The sequence below is a fragment of the Corvus hawaiiensis genome, chromosome 3 (assembly GCF_020740725.1).
Source record: "Corvus hawaiiensis isolate bCorHaw1 chromosome 3, bCorHaw1.pri.cur, whole genome shotgun sequence".
Taxonomy (NCBI): Eukaryota; Metazoa; Chordata; class Aves; order Passeriformes; family Corvidae; genus Corvus; species Corvus hawaiiensis.
The window spans coordinates 80,555,057-80,574,297 of NC_063215.1; the positions used below are offsets into that span (position 1 = coordinate 80,555,057).

At 49.9% G+C, this 19,241-nt stretch overlaps 2 protein-coding genes across 9 annotated transcripts in view; one reads left to right on the plus strand and one right to left on the minus strand.

Annotated features, from left to right (window-relative positions):
- Positions 1-1,119: 1,119 nt before the first annotated feature.
- On the minus strand, positions 1,120-10,663 carry POLH (DNA polymerase eta). 2 transcript variants are annotated; one of them, XM_048298571.1, is made up of 10 exons: positions 10,444-10,663; positions 10,211-10,345; positions 9,880-10,121; positions 9,447-9,616; positions 6,114-6,217; positions 5,125-5,244; positions 4,383-4,506; positions 3,672-3,737; positions 2,888-3,051; positions 1,120-2,114 (listed from the first exon to the last, which is right to left on the minus strand). In XM_048298571.1, exons 1-10 carry the CDS (start codon positions 10,578-10,580, stop codon positions 1,259-1,261), a joined length of 2,118 nt encoding a protein of 705 aa, XP_048154528.1. In that variant the 5' UTR covers positions 10,581-10,663; the 3' UTR covers positions 1,120-1,258. The 2 variants fall into 2 exon arrangements, with proteins under 2 accessions (XP_048154528.1, XP_048154529.1); XM_048298572.1 differs by having other exon boundaries at positions 9,809-10,121; positions 10,211-10,536.
- A 146-nt stretch (positions 10,664-10,809) lies between these two features.
- Positions 10,810-19,241, plus strand: part of XPO5 (exportin 5) — a 28,977-nt gene continuing 20,545 nt past the window's right edge. For 2 of the 7 annotated variants that reach the window (XM_048298563.1, XM_048298566.1), the window contains exons 1-12: positions 10,810-10,991; positions 11,261-11,382; positions 12,000-12,072; positions 12,646-12,783; positions 13,101-13,283; positions 14,309-14,350; positions 15,193-15,219; positions 15,514-15,699; positions 16,368-16,444; positions 16,888-16,987; positions 18,420-18,503; positions 18,901-19,026. In XM_048298563.1, coding sequence (XP_048154520.1) covers positions 10,887-10,991; positions 11,261-11,382; positions 12,000-12,072; positions 12,646-12,783; positions 13,101-13,283; positions 14,309-14,350; positions 15,193-15,219; positions 15,514-15,699; positions 16,368-16,444; positions 16,888-16,987; positions 18,420-18,503; positions 18,901-19,026 — 1,263 coding nt within the window. In that variant the 5' untranslated portion in view covers positions 10,810-10,886. Of the gene's footprint in view, positions 10,992-11,260; positions 11,383-11,408; positions 11,604-11,999; positions 12,073-12,645; positions 12,784-13,100; positions 13,284-14,308; positions 14,351-15,192; positions 15,220-15,513; positions 15,700-16,367; positions 16,445-16,887; positions 16,988-18,419; positions 18,504-18,900; positions 19,027-19,241 lie in introns of those variants that run through there. The other 5 variants (XM_048298567.1, XM_048298570.1, XM_048298565.1 and 2 more) reach the window with 4 other exon arrangements.

Here is a 19,241-nt window from a genome sequence, read left to right on the forward strand (position 1 = left end):
CCCCTCCTGCCCACAGAAGGGAAGCCTGCAGCTGATGAAATTCCCTGCAATGCGTTTCCTTAACCCCACCCAGTGCTGCCTTGACGTGGCACATTCCTTCCCCCTGCCCTAAGAGCCAAGCTCCAATTATTGGCAGCAGGGCTTCTGGCAGGTTCCGGGCAGCTCGCAGTGTAGCAGAGCTGAGCCCTGCCAGGCAGCTCAGGGCAAGCACTTCTCTTGTCCTGGAGCCAGTCTCACCCTCTCTCAGTGCCTGCTTGTCCCCTCCATGGTATTCTGCTTTGTTGGCTGTTGTAATCTGTGGAGCTCTGGAGTGGCCACTTTACTGTGGCCCAAAGAGCTGAACAAGTCATTGGCAGAGCACACTCAGAACAGCTACCTGTCAGCAAGTTGTATCTAGTATCACTCAAGAGTCTGGGAGAGAGGAAAAATGTGGTTATGCACTCTACAACAGACAAAAGCTTTCAGAGTGGGCTTTGTGACTCTTGGCATGTTTTCCATCCCTTCCATAGACTAGCAGTACACTATTTATGTGTCAATAGCAATTATTATGGATTAATGCCAAGATTTCAAAAAGCCCACCAAAAAGTATGCCCATGCAGCTACTGCTTCCTCAAATATTATATGACAGGAGCAGTCTTGTGTGCTCCTGAGCTGCTGATAAGCATCATGCAATGGACTGCTACACAGAGGGAACTGGCAAACCATCTGTAACAAAAATCCTGGGGAGCGGGAGGGTGGGAATAAAAATCAGTGTCTTCCAGGTGGAGAGGAGAGAAGGAACAACAGGGATAAGCTACCACATACAAATTACACTAAGGGCAAGGCCTGCAACTGCAGCCAGAGTAGAACCACGAGTTGAAGGTTTCATACTGAGTAACTGGACAGCGGTTCAAGTCAAGGCTTAGTTGGAGATTCCCTGGGATGAGCTGCTGCACTTGCAGTGGCTGCTTTTATAGGAGGCACAGAACTACTGAGTAGTGATGCCATGGAAATACCTATGGCAAGATGTGTAGGTGACAGTACTGTGCAGCTTCTAGTAAGACCAGGCAGGCAGAGGCAGGCCTAGCTGCCACCAGCTAAACTGGCTACATCTACACAATTCATGAGTTCCAGTTCCTCTTAAACTTGGGGTGGAGATAATTTATTAGACTTTTCAGCATTAAAACCTGACAGGCACTATAAAAACTTTTAACTGTATTTAAAAACAGTGATTCTTTAAAAACACCAATTCTTTAAAAACACCCAGTGTGGCTGGGAGTTAAGGAGGTAAGGGCTTAAAGAAAAAATCTAAAGTTCTTGTCACACCTTCTTTGGGTCGTTTTGCACTAGATCCTGCTGGAGTCTTGGGCTTGTTCTTTGCCTTGGCAGGAGACCTGGAAGCCACAGCCTTTGCATTGGGAGCTGCTTCTGGAGCCATGGGAGCACTGGGCTCCAGGAAAGAGCTTTGCAGCTCCAGAGCAAAGTGATAGTCCATGTGCTCTGGGAACTCCCACACCAGCACGAGCTGGCCACACTTCTCACAGTGCTGCTGGTCCCCTGGAGAGGCAGGAGGCAGCAGGGTGAGCTCAGGAGAGGGTGGCAAATTCTGCTCATTTCCCTCCATAGCTGGTTGTAACTTCAGAAGGGTCCTGGAGCTGGGTGGAGTTGAGGATGTTTGTGTAGCATCTGATGGCAACTTCTCCCAGGAACTGCTCTTGTAAGGAGAAGTAGGGCTGGCATTGCTGGGACTCCGCTTCACAGGGGACTCCAGGTCACACTGCACAGAGGCAAGTCCAACGCCAGCTCTCTCTCGGTGCTCTGGGGAGCTGGGCACAGGAGACTCTGCAGTGGCAGCAGTGGGCAGGCTGGTTGCTGCCGCTGCCTGTGACGGCTGCCGTTCTACTGCCTTTTGGAAGAATGACTCAATGGCATTAGCTGGCTTCTGCCGAAGCTCTTTGCTTGGGCTCCTAAAGAACTTGACCCTGGCCCTCCCACAAGATGTGGCATTTTGACTAGTGGTGGCTGTGCCATCAGGCTGGGTTTCACCTGTCAGGAAGGTGGCAATGCCTGTAGAGAGGGTGACAGGCTCTGAGAACTTGCTTGCCAAGAGTTGCACCGAAGTCAGTGGTGGAGACCTGCAAAGGACAGACCAACATCAGCTCAGACACCAGCCTGGAAAGCAAGAAATCTTCTGAGGTAAGACTTCAGACAAAACATTCACAGACAAGGGAACTGCAGTATCTGGCAAGGGGTGGGAGGAATGTTTGCTCTGACAAAGTTAGTATTGCTACCTCCAGAACAGACATAGCAGGCTCTGTTGGGAAAAGCAGAACCCCTCTTTCCAAAGCAGCAATTCCCAAAGGAAGGGCACTGGAGCAGGAGCAGCCTACTGCCAGCCTGGACTTTCAGTCACTAGAGGCTGAAGCTGCTGTGAGATGAGAGAGCCCTAAGGGAGCAGTAGCCTTGTCAGAGTTTAACAGACAGGACCTTCTTGCCTTCACTGCAGAGCAAAAGGAAGGAGGGAAGGAAATGCTGAAGACAGGAGCTGTACACTCATTTTTCCTCCTGCCCCAAAGGCTTCCTCCCAAAAAATTTTGTCCCTAGGGTAGGACAACAAGGCTTAGCTAGCTTCTCCAGCCCAGCAGGGCCAGGACAGCCTCGCTCCACCTGGGCACACCCCAGCCAGTAGCAAACCTCAGCTCCAAGTACAGAAGTGTCTCAGGGCTCAGAAGAGACCAGGCTATCCTAGTGCGAGAATGTCACTGCACTCTACTTTGAGGGTGCTGGGAATCACTTCTTCTGCCACTCAGCATCAACTTGAGTTTCTTTCCAACAGACCTCTGGCTCATCCAGTACCTCCCACATTAGAACGAGTTCTGACAGATGATCCACCTTGTCCCACACTCACCATGCTGCCTGGTGGGCCCCAGCCACGTTGCAGTTTTGGATGAGGGTGAAGGCATCGTTGCACATTTTCTGTGCGTCATAGCGGGACAGGGCGCACAGACGTGACACGCGGGTGTCCCCTTGCTGGCGGATCACCACCATCAGCTGCCGGGCCACGCGGTGGTTCTGCCGGGAGAGTAGAGCTGTGCTTCCAGCGACTCCTGCAGGAAGGGGCAGGAACAGCCAAGGGGACCGTTCCCTGCCCGGAGCCCTCCCCAGCCCACCACCCCCCTGCCATCTCCCAATAGTGGGGTGGGATACACAACACCAAAGTGCTTGCACAGCTGTGCCACACAGGATGGGATGCACTTAATCTTTGCTTTCCCTCAAAGGCAGCTCCACACATTTTCTGGCCCCGCTGCAGTGCCAAAGCTGGTGGTTTGCTCCCAACCCTGGCCTGGAGACTACCATCCAGATAGGAGCACAGCACTTCCTCTCACAGCCCACGGGCACCACGCCTGTGTCAGCAGAGGGCTTTTGCAAGGGAGCAGCAGTGGCTTTCAGGTCCCTGCATCCTAAAGCATGGGACAAGGATCGTTCTAAACCCTGCCATGTTCTGGGGCAAAACCATCCTTCCTGGCCGTGCTCCTGCACACCTCTCTGCTTGGGACACCTCAGCACACAGGCACACCCCTGTGGTCAGCAGACTTCCTCCCATGCCACACACCACCCTCAGCCTCCTGCAAACCACTCATGGTGCAAATGCACTATGTGCCTCCTCGTGTCCCTGTGCCTTCCCTCCTTACCTGGCTCCTGTCCTTGTTCAGTCTGGATTCCAGCTCCAAGGCCATCTGCAGGAGCCAGTGTTGCACCTGGACAAAGCAGGGATAACAGGTTGAACCTCTGCTCACAGCAATACCACAGCACAAGAGCAGTGCTCTGCACACTGGGGAATGCTGGTGGGGGATCAGACTGGAATGGACAGGCTATTGTAAGGCCCCATATCTGTAGCAGTCCTGGAGAAATCAGTCCAGCTGAGGATTCAACAAGGACATTGTAGATACCACACAAGCCCTGCAGCATTACTACTACACTTTGCCAAGTAATCTAGGTTTCCTGTCATGGACTTCTCTTTCCATCTTCCTACAGCTCACCGGGAACCTCGCCCCAGCTAATAGCTAAAGCGCATCCTCCCTCTTTCTTTGGGCTAGTTACCTTCTTTCTAGCAACCATGCTCTTGAAGCTTGGCACTGTGAATAACTTTCAAACAGCACAGGCCCACAGTTTTGCTCATGGAAATTACAACAAGGTTGGACATATTTGTGCATGAGTTTGTAAATGCATTTCTGACAAATGGGGATTTCTAGGGCTCAAATCACCTCCCACTGAGCCCCTAGTCTGAGTTTCAGGGCTTAACTGTGCAGAAAAGAAGCAGTTCTGCAAGCTAGTCTCAGGTTTTAGTATTATCTTCTCCACAGTGAAAGCCAAGCCTTATGCTAGATATAGGCTTCTCCTACCGCCTTCTGTGTGGCCAGGGCTGTCTTCCCAGGGAAGTTCTTGCTGCAGCCAATAGACTGGGGCAGGTACCGGTTTTTGACAGGTTCCTCTTCAATTCCTCTGCACAAGTCATAGAGCCAAGACCTGAAAATCACAGGGAAAGCTTGAGGTTAAGGCAGCTACAGACAGGCAGGCATCACTGGACAGCACGTCAGTGTCCTGCTGAGCCCTGCTTTCAACTCAGTGCAAGCTGTGACTGTCTCATCTCCAGTTCTGCAGTTGCTGAACAGGTAGGATTCCTTCAGGACACAACTGCCTGTCAGCACAACTCTTCCGCCTCTTCTCCTTAAGTGGCAACAGTTCATCAGTCTGCAGGGCACTCCAACCGCTATTCTGGCCCCAGTTGTGTTTCAGGCTCCAGTCCAGCCTTGTCATTTCTTCTGTGATGAGACTGTCAAGACTGCCCTCTTCCCAGCCTGCAGAGAACCAGCCCTTCCACAGCTTGGCCCCATCCTTGGATGCTGTAGAGAAAGGCTGAGGCACTGGCTGACAAGCAAAATACTATTCTGGGGAGGGTACCTGGGAGCAGGCAAGACTGGAAACCTGTTGTGGGCCCGATAGATCAATGCTTCCCAAAGATGTCACTGAAGTTTTACCTTCCAACCTTCCTAATCACAGCAGAACAACCTAAAAGGTTCTGTGACTGAAAGGAAGTCTCAGTTCCTGCCAAGGGCCAAGTTGTGGTGAATGGTTTATCATTACCCAGTTTTGTCTCCAAAGTGAGTCTGGAGCTCAGTCTCGCTGAACTGTGTCAGCTCCCCAATGTACTCTACTCCCAGGATGTCTGTGATAGCAGTGCCAAGCTTGCCTCCCAGGTTACGGCTACGGCAGAGAAATGAAGAAAAAGAGAAAACACAAATGAAGCATCATGTGGAGACTATGACAAGTCTTGTTGCAGCAGCTGTTCCTAGATGAGGACAGCTAGAAGCTGCTAGGGACTAGCAGGACAAAAGGAACACTTGGCACATAAAGCTCTTCTGCTCATAGTACAAGGACACAGAGGAGTTGATGTAAAACTGCTCCTTGGGTCCCCCAATTTTAGCACTTCTCCCTCAGCTCCATCTAATCCCAAACCACGCTCTGAAGAATGCCTCACACATGCCCTGCTTCCTCCTACTTAGGACCCTTTCCCACACACATCCCTCTCCATTCCTTGCAAGACACTGAAGGGAGAGAACAGCAGTGCAGGTCTGGAGAGCAGGATTAGGGATTCATTCCTCTGGAGCAGCGGTGCTGGTAAACACTTCCCTATATAAGGAAAAGTACTTATGCACAGTGTGGATGCTCAAAACCAAACCACATCTGCTCTCTGTGAGCACAGCTGTCACTCACACTGGGGAACAGCTATGGCCTCCCTGCCCACAGTTGCTCCTGGCTTACACCTGTACACCCCAGCAGTCATCCTGAGCACAGCCTTACCCAGGGAAAGGATGCCCACAGGCTGCTAGTGGGCTTTTGGATTGTGGTCCCTTCACCAGCAGGGCTGCAACTCCCAAGCACAGTCCTCCTCAAGTGTGCTCACAGCTGCAAGGGATCACTGGCAGGATTGCCTCTATTTAGGAGCATTAAGGAGCAGTTACTGTGGAGCTGAGAGCCTCTGCTGCCTGCTATCAGTGAGCATCAAATTGCTGTGCTGAGGTGGCCAGGAACAGCCCCAGGCTGCACTGAAGCAGCAGCTCCCTGGTACTTACATGCTGCTGACGGGCAGTTGGCTGAAGAGCTGCGGCACAAATCGTGCAGATACCAGTGTCTGGCGGTTGGGCTTGTTCAACCCACAGGCCAGTTTTGCCAGTGTCTGTAACACAGAAGAGGGTGGAAACCCTGTTATTACACACCGTGCACTGGCCTAATGGGACTCTACCTAACAGCTTGTGCTGCATCACCTCTAAAAGCTGCCTTTGGAATAGTTGCTAGGAAGATGTGCAAGGTGCACCACTGGTTGTTCCTAGGCAGTATCCACCTCAGGACTTTACATGCACTAGCCAGGTACTCTGAAAGCAAAGCTGTTTCCAGACTTTAGTTCTGTGAAGTGCTGGACTCCTACTCCAGGCAGCTTAGGGGATCTCAGTCTATCATCGGTTGTGGTTGCCATAGTTTTCCACCAGGCAAGCATGCTAGAGCTTCCACTGCATGCCCATAGTCCTCCCCAGGCTATGTCTCTCACTACGTCTTCCTCTTTCATTGTCTGTATTTGTCTTGCATTTTCTTAGTGTCATTATTTTAATCTTCTGTGAGGTCTGCAGCAGCATAGTGCTGCAAAAGGAAACCTGCAAAATGCAGACTGGCTAGCCTGGAAGGCACGTTCTCCTGTACAGCTTCCCTTCCCACTCTAAGCTACCACAGGGTCAAGAACACACAGACCAGTTTGAAATACGTTTAGCTGGGTGTTTGAGGTTTTTTTGAACAAGTCTGATAACTTCCTCTTTCACTGCTTTGCCACACATCCTGTAACTAAGCAAAATTTCTTGCCTGCCTATTGAGCTAAGACCTTTATTAACAGCTCATTTTACAGGCTTACATACATTTGGACTCTTTTCTAGACAAAGTAGATCCCTTTTCAGATGTCCAGTTACTGTTTTTTCTTGTTTGGCTGGAGACTTCCAAGTTTATCCACCTCATAAAGTGACATGCTGCAAGCGAAACAAATCACTGAGACTTCATGGGGAGAAATCATTTACTTTTTCTGACACCTTCTGTAAACTGCACATGCTGAAACAGGATTTGGCATTTCTACAAGAGCATTTTTATTACTGACTCATCCTGCTGCTTCTCCACAACAACTCCAGGCTACTTCCTGACTTACTGTGACTTAGCCAAAATCCTGCTGGTTGGTTTTTTTTCTATAAACCACAGAAACAATTGGTGAGCATAGGAGAAGCAGAAGAAGCGCTGGTTGGTGATTTCAGACTGATTCTAGGCTTTTTCAAGCTTAGAATTTTCAACTCTAATTTCATCTCAGAACTTTCAGAGCCCAGGCTCTGAGCCCCATCTATGCTTAGCAACACCTGAATTCATACAGCTGTTCCCTCTCTGTAGGTTTCAGTGAAAATATTGGCTCTTAGCAGACCTCAGACAGATCCCCCCAGGATCCCACTCTAAACATCCCAATTTGAGTGCAACTGACTGAACAAAATCATTATGGGAAACAGTAATATTTTCTTCAGCTAGATGCATGCCCTTCAGACAGCCTCAGTCATGTTGTCCACTACCATGTCATCATCAGGTTATTCAGCTCAGGGTGAGTTGTGTTAGAAACCTGAAGGCTGACACCTTGCAACTGTAGTCTTCCCTGCACATTTGGCCACTTGTGCTGTCAAAGAGGGCATGTAAATGTGTGGTTCTTGAGAAAACTATGCTGTTATTCTCCAGGCGCTTCCAAATTGTTTGGTCTCATTCATCATCTGTGTTCTTGGTGTACTCTAACAAGGTACTTCATTGGGAAGAACAGTTCCTTGGGAGAGTTTTCTGTAGAAAAAATACAAGCATAAAGCAGGTAATCTTCACCTTGAGTTTCAGGCAACAGCCACTGTAGCCAGAGAATGGTTTTTACTGACACAAATTCCCAGCGACTCAGAGGCAGAACAACACCAGATTGGGGCACTGAGGTGAACTGGGTTGCTTTTCCTCTTTCTGGTGAGTCAGTGTTTAGGCTGCCAGCTGCACTTCGGGTGATGTTCAGCCAGCTGCTGAGATCAGCTACAGGAGCACTTGGTGCATGACAGCAGCTGCAGAAACAAACGGACTTTGATGACGTTGATGCTGCAGCTACAGAGGGTTTCCTGCCAGGTGAAAGGGGGGGTGGTTTATTGAGAGCACCCCTTTTATTCTGCAGAAAAGGTTTGTACCCACAGAGGTGAGATGGCTGTGGAAGCACAGTACAGTGTTCTGCACAGCCACAAGTAGGCTGTGGTGATCTCTGCACTGTGCTTACTGCTACAGATACACAGTTCTTCAGGGATAGTACAGTACATCATAATGTCCTTACTCCCTCAAAAAAAAAAATGCTGGCATAGAAAATGGAAGCTGGGAGAACCTGCTAGGAATATCAGGGAAGTTCTCTGTTATTCTTGATTAAAGAAAACAAAAAGGCAAATTGAACATCCCTTCCACTGGAAATTTTTACAGTGACCTTTCTCAGCTAGCTCATTTCTGCCTCACAGCCTGCTCTAGCTTTAAACTGAGCCAGTGCAGAACCAGCTCCAGTCCCTGAGTACAGCTAGCAATAGTTCCAGCTGTTTCTGCAGCAGTCTAAGATGAAATTCATCTTCCTTGAACTCCAAAGCATCCACTTAGTCTTCAGTCTTCTTTTTTCTTTTTTTTTTTCACTCAGAAACTGCCTTTATGAAGTCATACCTGTATAAATAAGCCCCTCTTCTGCAAAACGGAAGGGGTGCTCTCAGTAAACCACCCTGCATTTCATCTGGCAGGAAACCCTCTGTAGCTGCAGTACCAAAGTCATCAGAGTCTGTTTGTTTCTGCAGCTGCTGTCATGCACCAAATGCTCCTGTGGATGCTCTCAGCAGCTGGCTGAGCATCACCCAAATCCCTGCAGCCAGCAGCCTAAACACTGACTCACCAGAAAGAGGAAAAGCAACCCAGTTCACCTCAGTGCCCCAGCCTGGTGTTCTTCTGCCTCCGAGTCACTGGGAATTTGTGTCAGTAGAACTGGCTACAGTGGCTGTTGCCTGAAACTCAAGGTGAAGATTACCTGGTTTATGTTTGTGGTTTTTCTACAGAACACGCTTCTGGTGGACTGAAACCCCTTTTGTTCCTAGTGAGCTCACTCATTAGGGTATACCAGGAATCCAGGCAGTAAATTGCTGACTGCCCAGGCCACAGCTCTGGGGAAACAACTCTCATTTCCAGATGTTTTGTAATTTCTCTGAAGGTGTGATCACACATGGCTGCATTCCCACCTCGGTTCATCTTCTCCAGGAGACTTGTAAGTATGTATAGGAGAGCATCTACAGCATATTCTGACTCTGCTACTCAGAAGAAATCAGGCTGATGCATTATGCACGTACCTTGTTGTGCGAGATGCCAGCTGAACACCTGAATCCAGTGGCTGCTTCCACAGCCACCCTGATTTCTTCCACAATTACTGCGCCCATGGTCAACTGCAGATCAGGACAATCGGGGTTATCGAAAGACAGCGATGCCAGCCACTCGTCCAAACCACGTTGCCGCAGCTCCTCTAGAAAAGGGACACAAAGGGGGTCACAAGGGGATATGATGTGGCACTTCTTGCTGAGCCCAGCAAAGGGACCCGCAGCATCAGCCAGATCCAGCCAGCAGCCACAGGCTTCTGTAGGCGCATTCCAGCCACACGGAGGAGAAGCAGGCACCTTAAAAGCCATTCACTGCGGAAAACACAGACCCCATTTACCACGCTCTTGATTCAGGGGAGACAAAGCCGGCGGGGCGGACCCTTCCCGGGGGTCGGGGGTCGGTGCGTACCCTTCCCGCCGGGCTCGGCTCGGTGCGTGCCCTTCCCGCCGGGCTCGGGGCCGGGCTCTGCGGGCAGTCCCTGCACGAAGGTGCTGGGCAGCAGCGCAGCCGGCAGGGGGCGGCCGCGCAACTCGCGCAGCCGGTGGCGCGCGCTGCCCGTCAGGTCCAGGTACGCCTCGTCGATGCTCGCGCGCTCGATGGCGGCGAAGCGCGACAGCACCTGCATCACCTCCGCGCTGGCCTCCCGGTACCTGCCGGGCGGCGGGCACGGGCTCAGCCCCCGCCCCGCGACAAGGGGAGGGCCCGCGCTGCCGCCGCCACCCTCGGCCCCCGCTCTCACCGTGTGAGGTCCGCCTTGCCCCGCGCCTGCGGCACCCGGGCCAGCGCCAGCTCGGGGCACAGCGCCCGCGCCTCCGACGCCCACATCCCGCGGGACACGCCGAAGGCGCGCGCCTCGTAGCTCACAGCGATGATCCTGCCAAGACATGAAGGTGAAGTGCAGGGCGGGCCAGGCCCCGCGGGGAGCGGGGTGGGACGAGGAGCCGGGATCGCCAAGCCGGCTCGCCTACCTACCCTCCGCCCTGCCACTCGGTGTACTGCACCACGGCGCAGGGGCGGCCGCGCAGCTGCGGGTCGAGGCGCTGCTCCACCTGCATGAAGAAGCAGTCCATGTCTACCAGGGCCACCACCCGCTCCCGGCCCCGCGACATTCCGCCGCCGCCACCGGCTACCGCCCGACTGAGTGAATGATTGAATAACCGCCCGCTCGGTGGGGCGGAGAGCCCCGCCTTGCTCCGCCGCTTTGCGGCACCCGTAGTTTCCGCGTGGGGCACGTCGGGAGTCGTAGTTCGCCGGGGTGTGGTGGGGCGTGCGCGTGTCCCCGCCGCGGCGGTGCGCGGCGCCCGCGTTCTCCCCGTGTCCCCGTCCCCCCCAAGGCGCATGCGCGGAGCTGCGTCCCGGCCGCCCCGCTCGTCCCGCCCGTGGGTGGCCGGTGGCGCGCGCCCGCCGCCGCCGCCATGTCCGCCGAGCAGGTGAGCGGCCTCTGCGAGCAGCTGGTGAAGGCGGTGACCGTCATCATGGACCCGGCGTCCACACAGCGGTACCGCCTGGAGGCCCTCAAGGTACCGCCCGGCGGGGGAGGAAGGGAGAGAGGGACGGAGGGAGGGAGGGCGCCGGGCTCCGGCCACGCGGCGCCCCGTCCGCATGGCCCCGGGTGGGGCGAGAGCCCGGTGGGCAGGTCCCGGGCGTCCCCTGGGGTGCTGGGAGCCGTCAGCAGGCGGGGGGGTTCGGGCGGCCGCGTGTCCCCCGGCGTGCTTCGCCAGGGATGGGGCTGCCACCTCCCGTCCCAGCGTGTAACTGCGTGTGCGTGTCCCGGCCCTCCCTCCCCTAGTTCTGCGAGGAGTTCAAGGAGAAGTGCCCCATCTGCGTGCCCTGCGGGCTGAAGCTGGCGGAGAAGACGCAGACGGCCATCGTCCGGCACTTCGGCCTGCAGATCCTGGAGCATGTGGTCAAGTAAGGCAGCTCGTCCCGAGCCGGGGAAGGGTCCCGGCCTGCCGCCACCCAGCGTTGGCGTGAGACCTGCGCCCATTCCAGCGCTTCCCGCCCCAGGGAGGCACTTTCAGGACGCAGGGAGTTTGTTCTGCAGCAGAGGGCAGTTGCAGTCCTGCTCTGGATTTTTTTCGTTCTCTGTAAAAGAAGGAGAGAAGAGAATGGCTTTCAGGCAGGTTGGGAAGGTGAATACACTGAGCTCTAAGACACGTTGACATCACAAGATGAAAATAAGTACAGTGGGTTACCAGTAGGTCTTTGCAGTGTTCTGTCCTTGGCCCCCTGCTAACAAAGAGGCTTTGTATTAGTTCAGTTCTGAGATTCCTTTCTCTGCCGCCTCTACAGACCTGATGCTTTGTGCTTTTGCTGCTACTTCTGGTGTCTGTTGACTTCGGTGGGGCACATCCATTTGCCAGCAAGAGTTTTAACTCAGCCTTTTCTTTCTGGGATTGGGTGCTGGCAGAGGCAGGAACTGTAGTGTGTCTAGGTAAAGAAGTGATGGATCGTTGAGGATCAAGTCAGAGATCTTTACAAATGTTTTGACTTGGTGTCCTTTTTGTTTGTTTGTTTATTTTTAACAGATACCGCTGGAACAATATGCCTCGCCTAGAAAAAGTTTACCTAAAGAACAATGTTATGGGCCTCATATCCAGTGTAAGTACCTCCTGCGCCAGGCTATTCTCTGAAATGTGAGAGCAAAAGGAAAAATACTCCAGTTAATTAGCACGGAGGATCCAAATTCAGTTTTGCATTTCATTGCTTTCTCACTTTGCGTCTCTGGTTGTTTCAGTGCTTTTCTCTGTCTTGTCAGGTGAATAGCCATGTTACCTCACATGGCAGGAAGTTGTGAGGCTTGTATAACATATATAAGGTACTTTTTCTTGTCTTAGGAGGCAATTCAGTAACTATGGATGTTCTTATCCTTTGCAAAAACACTAAAGTCATTATCTTAGTTGTGTTTTCTCTGTTGTTGTGATTGCTCTCATGACCAAGTGACCTTCTTTTGAGAAGAATCCTTGTCGTTCCCAGAGTTTATTAGCTATGGATGCTTGGGAGTGTAGGAGTGTCATCTAAGGTAGCTGCAATGAAGAGCTGCCCAATGTTGTGTTTTGTTTTGGTTTTAGTTTCTGTGGTTTAGAATGTTTGCAAACACTGCGTTTCCCAGGTCAGAGTTACAAATGCCTGAGGCTTGCTGTTTTGTGTAACTCTGCCCCCTTCCTGTTACAGGGAACTCAAAGTATCCTGGAGGAGGAAAGTCACATTAAGGATGTGCTGTCTCGCATTGTGGTAGAGATGATCAAGCGTGAGTGGCCTCAGCACTGGCCTGACATGCTAAAGGAGCTGGATACCCTCTCCAAGCAAGGGGTATGAAACACAGCTGTCTGTTCTCTTTTGCTTGCTTGTAGTATGGGGTTCAGTCAGTCTTCTGTCATCCCGCAGAAAATCTAACTCCCTCATGGTCAGGTGAGACAGGCTGGTGATGGACTCAAAAATCCCTGTAAGATTAAGGTATTCTGAGATGGCTCTATCAGAGAGAGAGGGCCATCCTCCTGTCTTATTTTCCCAACATGTGACCTATGTCTTCATGCATGGTTGCTTTCTCTCCACATCTTTGAGCTAGTCTCTAGAGATTTTAGTGTTTGGACTATGCTGATGGAGTGTATTTCGCTTTGGGACATCAGGAAACTCAGACAGAACTGGTGATGTTCATCCTCCTACGTTTGGCAGAGGATGTGGTGACTTTTCAAACTCTGCCTACCCAGCGGCGACGAGATATCCAGCAAACCCTCACCCAGAACATGGAAAAAATCTTCAGCTTCCTACTGACTGCCCTGCAGCAGAATGTCAGCACGTACAGACGCATGGTGAGAGTCTCCTTCCCTTGGGTTTAGTCTGTTTAGTCCTAAATGCCGGAGGCATTTAGGAATTGGGATGCAGCTCCCAAATTGTTGGGGAAGCAAGTGCAGAAACTGAAATCTCTGTTGCTGCCGCTCTGAGGTAGGGATCTGCTGCGGCCTGGGAAGCTGGTGCTGATCAGAGAGACTGAATGCACAAGGCTGACAGTGTTAGTGTTGATACTTTGATTTTGCTAGTGTAAATGGCTTGAGTGGGTGCGTGCTTCATCCGTACTGTTGGAGTGCCTGCTGGCACGAGGGGTGTACAGTTTAGCAAAATGTAGGTGTGGTTGTGGCAGAAACAGGTAATTTGGGGTAGTTTATGTAACACACAGTGGTTAAGAGATGCCATCCAGGAGTCGTGTCTGCTCTCTCATGCTGCAGAGCTACATTTGAGGTGATGCACCAAAATGTGTGAGTTTCTGATGTGTCAACATGCATCTGGACCTCTGGTCCTTTTCTCCAAGAGCTCAAGTCAGGAAGCCCTTTTTTTGTCAAGTTTTAGTGAAGAATGTGCTTCTGTTTTTGTGTAATGAGACTTTTTTCCTGAACTATTACTTAGAAGCAGAGATGTGCAGGTCAGTCACAATGGATGGTGAAGGGGAGTCTACCCCAGTCTGTTCCTGTGAAAAGGAAGTGGATTTGAGAGTGAAGCACAGTTGAGAAACAAAACTAGAAACAAGTTGCTTAGTTATATCTCATATTCTTTTTTTCCATTAATTAAAATCTAGAGTTATACTAAATGTGAAACTGGGAAGGAATGAAGAAGCCTTTCCTACCTGACTTCTGTACACTTTTCTGATGCACTGTCAGGCTGAACAGCCCCACTCTGTAGAGCAGCCAGTTTTCTGTGCAGTTCATGGTGGTGGGAGGGTGACCCTGGTGTGTTTTGTAGTCTGGTTGAAATGCATTTCTAGGTAAGGTTTGCATTGCAATGCTTGAGGCTCTGAAGTGTGGCTGCTTCTGCTAATGGTGGAATCTTTCTGATTGGCAAGGTTGGAGCACCCCAGGAACAAGAAGTCCTCGCCACTCCACAGGTTAGCAGATCTTTGGGATATATGTGAACAGGGTCAAATCTGAGGGTTGGATGTTCACCTGTCTGCACACAGACTGGGGGAGATGATGGGCAGGTCCCCAGGACCATTATTATGTGCTATGCTTCTCAGTATGATGGATTAATAGACAAACATGTTTATAAGGTGGGTCATTTATGAAGTGTTTGGGACAAAGGCTGATTAACTTAAAATCACTGCAATGAATAGTCCAAACCAAATCTTTGCAGTGGAAAGAAATGCTTGTGGTGTCTTTGCATCTGAAAAACAAATCAAACCCGAGTGTCTGAGGGACTTGTTTGCATTAGGCAAAAAGATGGTACACGTAGTGCATTGTTTCTGTTAAGTGTCCTAGGCCTAGGAGTCAGGCTGTAAGTTGTTGCTCCAGCTCTCTGCAGCTGCCTTTCTGACCGTGAGCAAATCATCCTTGCAGACCTGAATGTTTAAAGCCACCAGCATCTTTTCAGAGTCTGGCTTTTGGGTGTAAGGTGCTCTTAAAAAGTCAAAAGTTTCTTCCCTGGAAACCTTCAGGAAGTACCGAAATGCCTTTCCTTCTTGTCCCCTGGGTCTCCCTGGTACCTGCTGACTGGAGTGTTACCTTTTGGATGAGAAGAGAATTGTTGGCTTAACTTGCAATGTAGAGTCCTGGTTTCTTACCTGTCTGGGGGTGCAGAGGTGACTTTGTTGGCTGCAGCAATGTCCTGAGTGGGAGACTGTGATACAGCCTCTTTTTTGGCTGCATCCTTGAGGAGAACCCTGTGCAGCCGTGGCTGGGTGGAAGTGTGTGCTGTAGCTGTTCGCTTACCCTCTTTTGTTTTCTTTTTCAGAAGACTGATTTGGCTCAGGAGCCAAAGGTGAGTGGAGCTATGTGGGAGTTAGCTCTTTGGTACTTCTTAGGAGGAAGGTTACTTAGAACTAGGCTATTCCCAGGCTTTCAAGTCTATTGCCTGCAGTTTCATACAGATGGATTTGTTCACTCATAGTACAAGCCCCTTGAGAAGAGAGAAGTGAGGAGTGGCAGCAGAAGGGTCCAAGTCTCTCACTTTGTCAGGGAGTTCTTGGTGCTGTTATTCCAGGGAGTGGGCGGCTTTAGATGGGAATTGATGTTTTTCTCTGGTTCTGACCTCATGCCTCCTCTCTGTTCACAGGCCCAGGCAAACTGTCGTGTGGGGATAGCAGCACTCAACACTTTGGCTGGCTACATTGACTGGGTAGCCCTAAGCCATATCACAGCAGACAACTGCAAGCTCTTGGAGATGTTGTGTCTGCTCCTAAATGAGCCTGAACTCCAAGTTGGAGCAGCAGAGTGTCTCCTGATTGCTGTCAGCAGGAAAGTGAGTTCTTCCTCCCCAGTTCTTCTGGCTCCCCTTTATTTTTCTCCTATTCTCCTATATAATTCTTCAGATTGAGCAACGCTATCTTTGCCCTTTTATCTAAGAATCAAAATCAAATTTGGCTGATTCTGTTAATGATATTTGGTGTGAATATCATGCCAGCACAATACATAGAGTAGCTGTTGGAACCCTCTCCAAATACTGTGCTTGCGTCTCCTTGCAGTTTGAACTTGGAGGTCCCCACTGACTTTTTTCCCTCCCACTTCCTACAACTGTGAAGTGGAAAATAGTGTCATCAGCTGTGTCACTTGGCAGCTCAGAGAAGTGACAGCAGGATCTAAACAGGTGATTTGACCCATTCATTCACAAGCAGCTGAGTGTCAAGGCTGTTCATCAGCTGCCTGTAAGTAACTAGCCAGTCTTCTGTGAATATGTCTCAGGGTCAGTTTTGCTGTTGAAAGTTCTTGTGGTGGGATTGCTTGGAGAAAATTTTTTAGATACCTTGGAATTTTTGGAAAGTTTGTACTTAAATCGTATGTAAGCCCCTTCCCAGGTGGAAGAAAAACTGTGACTCTCCTGATTTTGCTTGCAGATGGAAATAAATATTTATGTAAATGGGAATAAATAGTTATGTTCTAACTGAGGCATGTGGTGTGTTTTGTGCATAGGGTAAGCTGGAGGATCGGAAACCTCTGATGGTCTTGTTTGGAGACATTGCCATGCACTGCATCCTCTCTGCTGCCCAGTGAGTACCATGGTGCTGCTGTGATTTCACACAAAACTGCATACAAATGGCTTTGTAGGTGCAGAAGATACTGTTGCTTAACCAAAGGAAGCAGGAACTGGATAGGAGAGAACAAAACCACCATTTCTTTTGCAAAACTTGGAAAACCAGGGTTTTTTTTTCAAAACCCATAATTGAAGGACAAAGAGATGTAAATATCACAGCTTCCCTGGCTTTCTCTTTTAGCCTGAAACTGATCAGGAGGAAGGACTCTTTCAGAGAGGCAATTTCAGAGGTTTTAGATGCCAATAAAGCAGTACTTCTTGATAATAGCAAAGAAAATCCCACTGAGATAAAATCAAACTGCTCTAGTCCTCTTTATCTACAAGATAGCCAGCAGTGTGCCTGTCACCTACAGCATGAGTAACTGTGATCCTGTTTTTCCCCCCTTCCCTCATTCCCAGGACAGCAGATGGAGAAGGCCTGGTGGAGAAGCACTATGTTTTCTTGAAGAGACTTTGCCAAGTTTTGTGCGCATTGGGCAGCCAGCTATGTGCGTTGCTAGTAAGTCTTTACTAATACCAACAGCAACCCTGGCAAGGCTAGTTTTTAGGGCTGGGGCTTGAGGCAACCCTGATCTAAGGTAGGACCAGGGTTCTCTCTGCACATTTGGCAGCTGTAGGGTTCTCTCCATGCATTTCGTAAAGGCAGTAATGGCTCTGCTTTTAAGTGGGATGACTGTATCCTGCTGAGTCAATAGGAATGTAGACTGGAGGGACCCCTGACTGATGCCAGGGCTTTGCTGTCATCAAGAACCATTTCCTATAACCTCTGTAAAATGCTGAGCTTCACTGAAAATTGGTCAGGTTTTTAGCTGACTACTGCTACAGAAAATCTAGTCCAGGAAATTACTCTTCTATTGGAAGCCTTTTAAATTTCCCAGTAAAAATAATTCAGAGAGTATACCTGTCTGTTCTTCCACCAAGACTCTCTCAAGCTCAAGGAAGAAACGGGTTTTGTTCCTACTGTTCATCTTTGTAATGTTTTGTGTCAATGTTGAGATGAAGATGCAAATTCATACTGTTCATGCCATGCCAGTGCTGAATTCCCACTCCCTCCCTTCAGCTCAGTGCTTCTAGGATAGAGAGGGCAGGCTTGTTGAGAGATGCTGTTGGTGGGGAGATTGAAGCAACGAGCCTGTAAAAGTGATAGAGCAAAGTAAAGTCTCACAGGGAGGGGAAGAAAAAACCAAAACCAACCTTTGAGAATTCACCTCTAAAAAGAATGGACAGGAACCAGAGTGCATTACTACTTCCAGTGACTCCACTTGCTGTTAGGCAGTAGGAGCTGTTAATCCATAATGAAGTAATGAGATGGAGCTCACTTACTCAGATTCGCTTGGGAGAGGCAGCACTGAGCTGTACAATTTTGGGGATCTTGAGGGCACCAGGTCATGTTACAGTTTGTGAGAAGCAGCAAAACCTTGAATTTATGGCTCCAGGCAAAACTTACTTTCCTGACAAACTTCCAAGAAAGTTACTGGTCATGGATACCCATATGTTAAATACAGGAAACATTTGGAGAAATCGAGTGAAATTACCTGGGTTTATTTTCTTGTGAAATTCTTCAGTTTGAATTGCACTACTTTGGTACAGCTGAGTGGGTTTGACCCAATAGGAGTAAAATTGTGATTCACAGCAGCAGCAGTGGTTGTGAATTTAGTTTTAATGGAACTCCACTATCTGAGAAGTCACCCTGTACTCTTGAATGAGGGTGGTGGTGTCTTCAGCACCTCCAGGCTGGTCAGCAGAACTTGATGCTCCTTGGGCTATACTGGATTCAGAAAAAAATCAGTTGTTCAGTGTTTCTGTCTCTGCTCCTTTACAGTCTATGGCCTTGGATGTAGTGCTCCTGCTTTACCCTGAAACATACCATTTGTGAGCCCAGCCTGCCATAAAGTTAGTATTTTGTCTGAAATACTTCATGTTCCTCATAGGGCTCAGATTGTGATGTGGAAACACCAGCCAACTTTGGAAAATACCTTGAGTCATTTTTAGCCTTCACAACTCATCCCAGCCAGGTATGTAAAGGGCTGAAAGTCTCACATGTATCTGTGTGTGAATGTATAATTGAGCTAGCCTGCAGAAGACTGCAGAACTTCAGCTGCTAAGTATTGTTCTCTAGGCGCTCCATTTCAGCTGAAGGCCTGGAAGGCAGTGTTTTCTACTCCCATTACCACCCCATCAAGAGCCATGCCTGATACAGAGATACTGAGTAGAAAATGTAGAATTTGCAATCAGCCCTAGTATTAGAGATTTTTGGCTTTCTGGAAATTTGGGATGTGCCTTCAAGGTGCCTTGGCCTTAACTTTATAGTCAGTATAATTTGCCTTTGCTTTCTGATAGCAGCACTTAATAGTGGTAATTCCAGCACTGAAACCCTCCTCTGCTCCTCTCTTTTCTCTCTTCTCCCCGCAGTTTCTGCGCTCGTCCACCCAGATCACATGGGGAGCCCTATTTCGGCATGAAGTTCTGTCTCATGACCCTTTGTTGCTGGCTGTCGTTCCCAAGTATCTCCGTGCATCTATGACCAACCTAGTGAAGGTATGTGGGAATCACAACTTGTTGGGTGTGAGAAGGTGCCTGGGTGAACGTGGCCTGTGGGTCATGGGGGAGAAACTACATTTTTGTTGTGTCATGGCCAGACAGGATCTCCAGGCTGCTGAGCACACAGTTGTATCTCGGTTTTATTGTCTGCTCCTTGCCTCCAGCCTTCATGTTCTTGAAGCTGGTGTTAGCTGTGATGGGTGACTTCTCTT

Bases quoted from the DNA above. Each gene is read 5' to 3' on its own strand.
- POLH (XM_048298571.1), bottom strand. From the start codon at position 10,580: ATGTCGCGGGGCCGGGAGCGGGTGGTGGCCCTGGTAGACATGGACTGC. The intron at 6,218-9,446 runs GTACGTGCATAA...TCTGTGTTACAG, and splicing joins CTGGCATCTCGCACAACAAG to ACACTGGCAAAACTGGCCTG. The intron at 5,245-6,113 runs GTAAGTACCAGG...TCTCTGCCGTAG, and splicing joins CAACTGCCCGTCAGCAGCAT to CCGTAACCTGGGAGGCAAGC.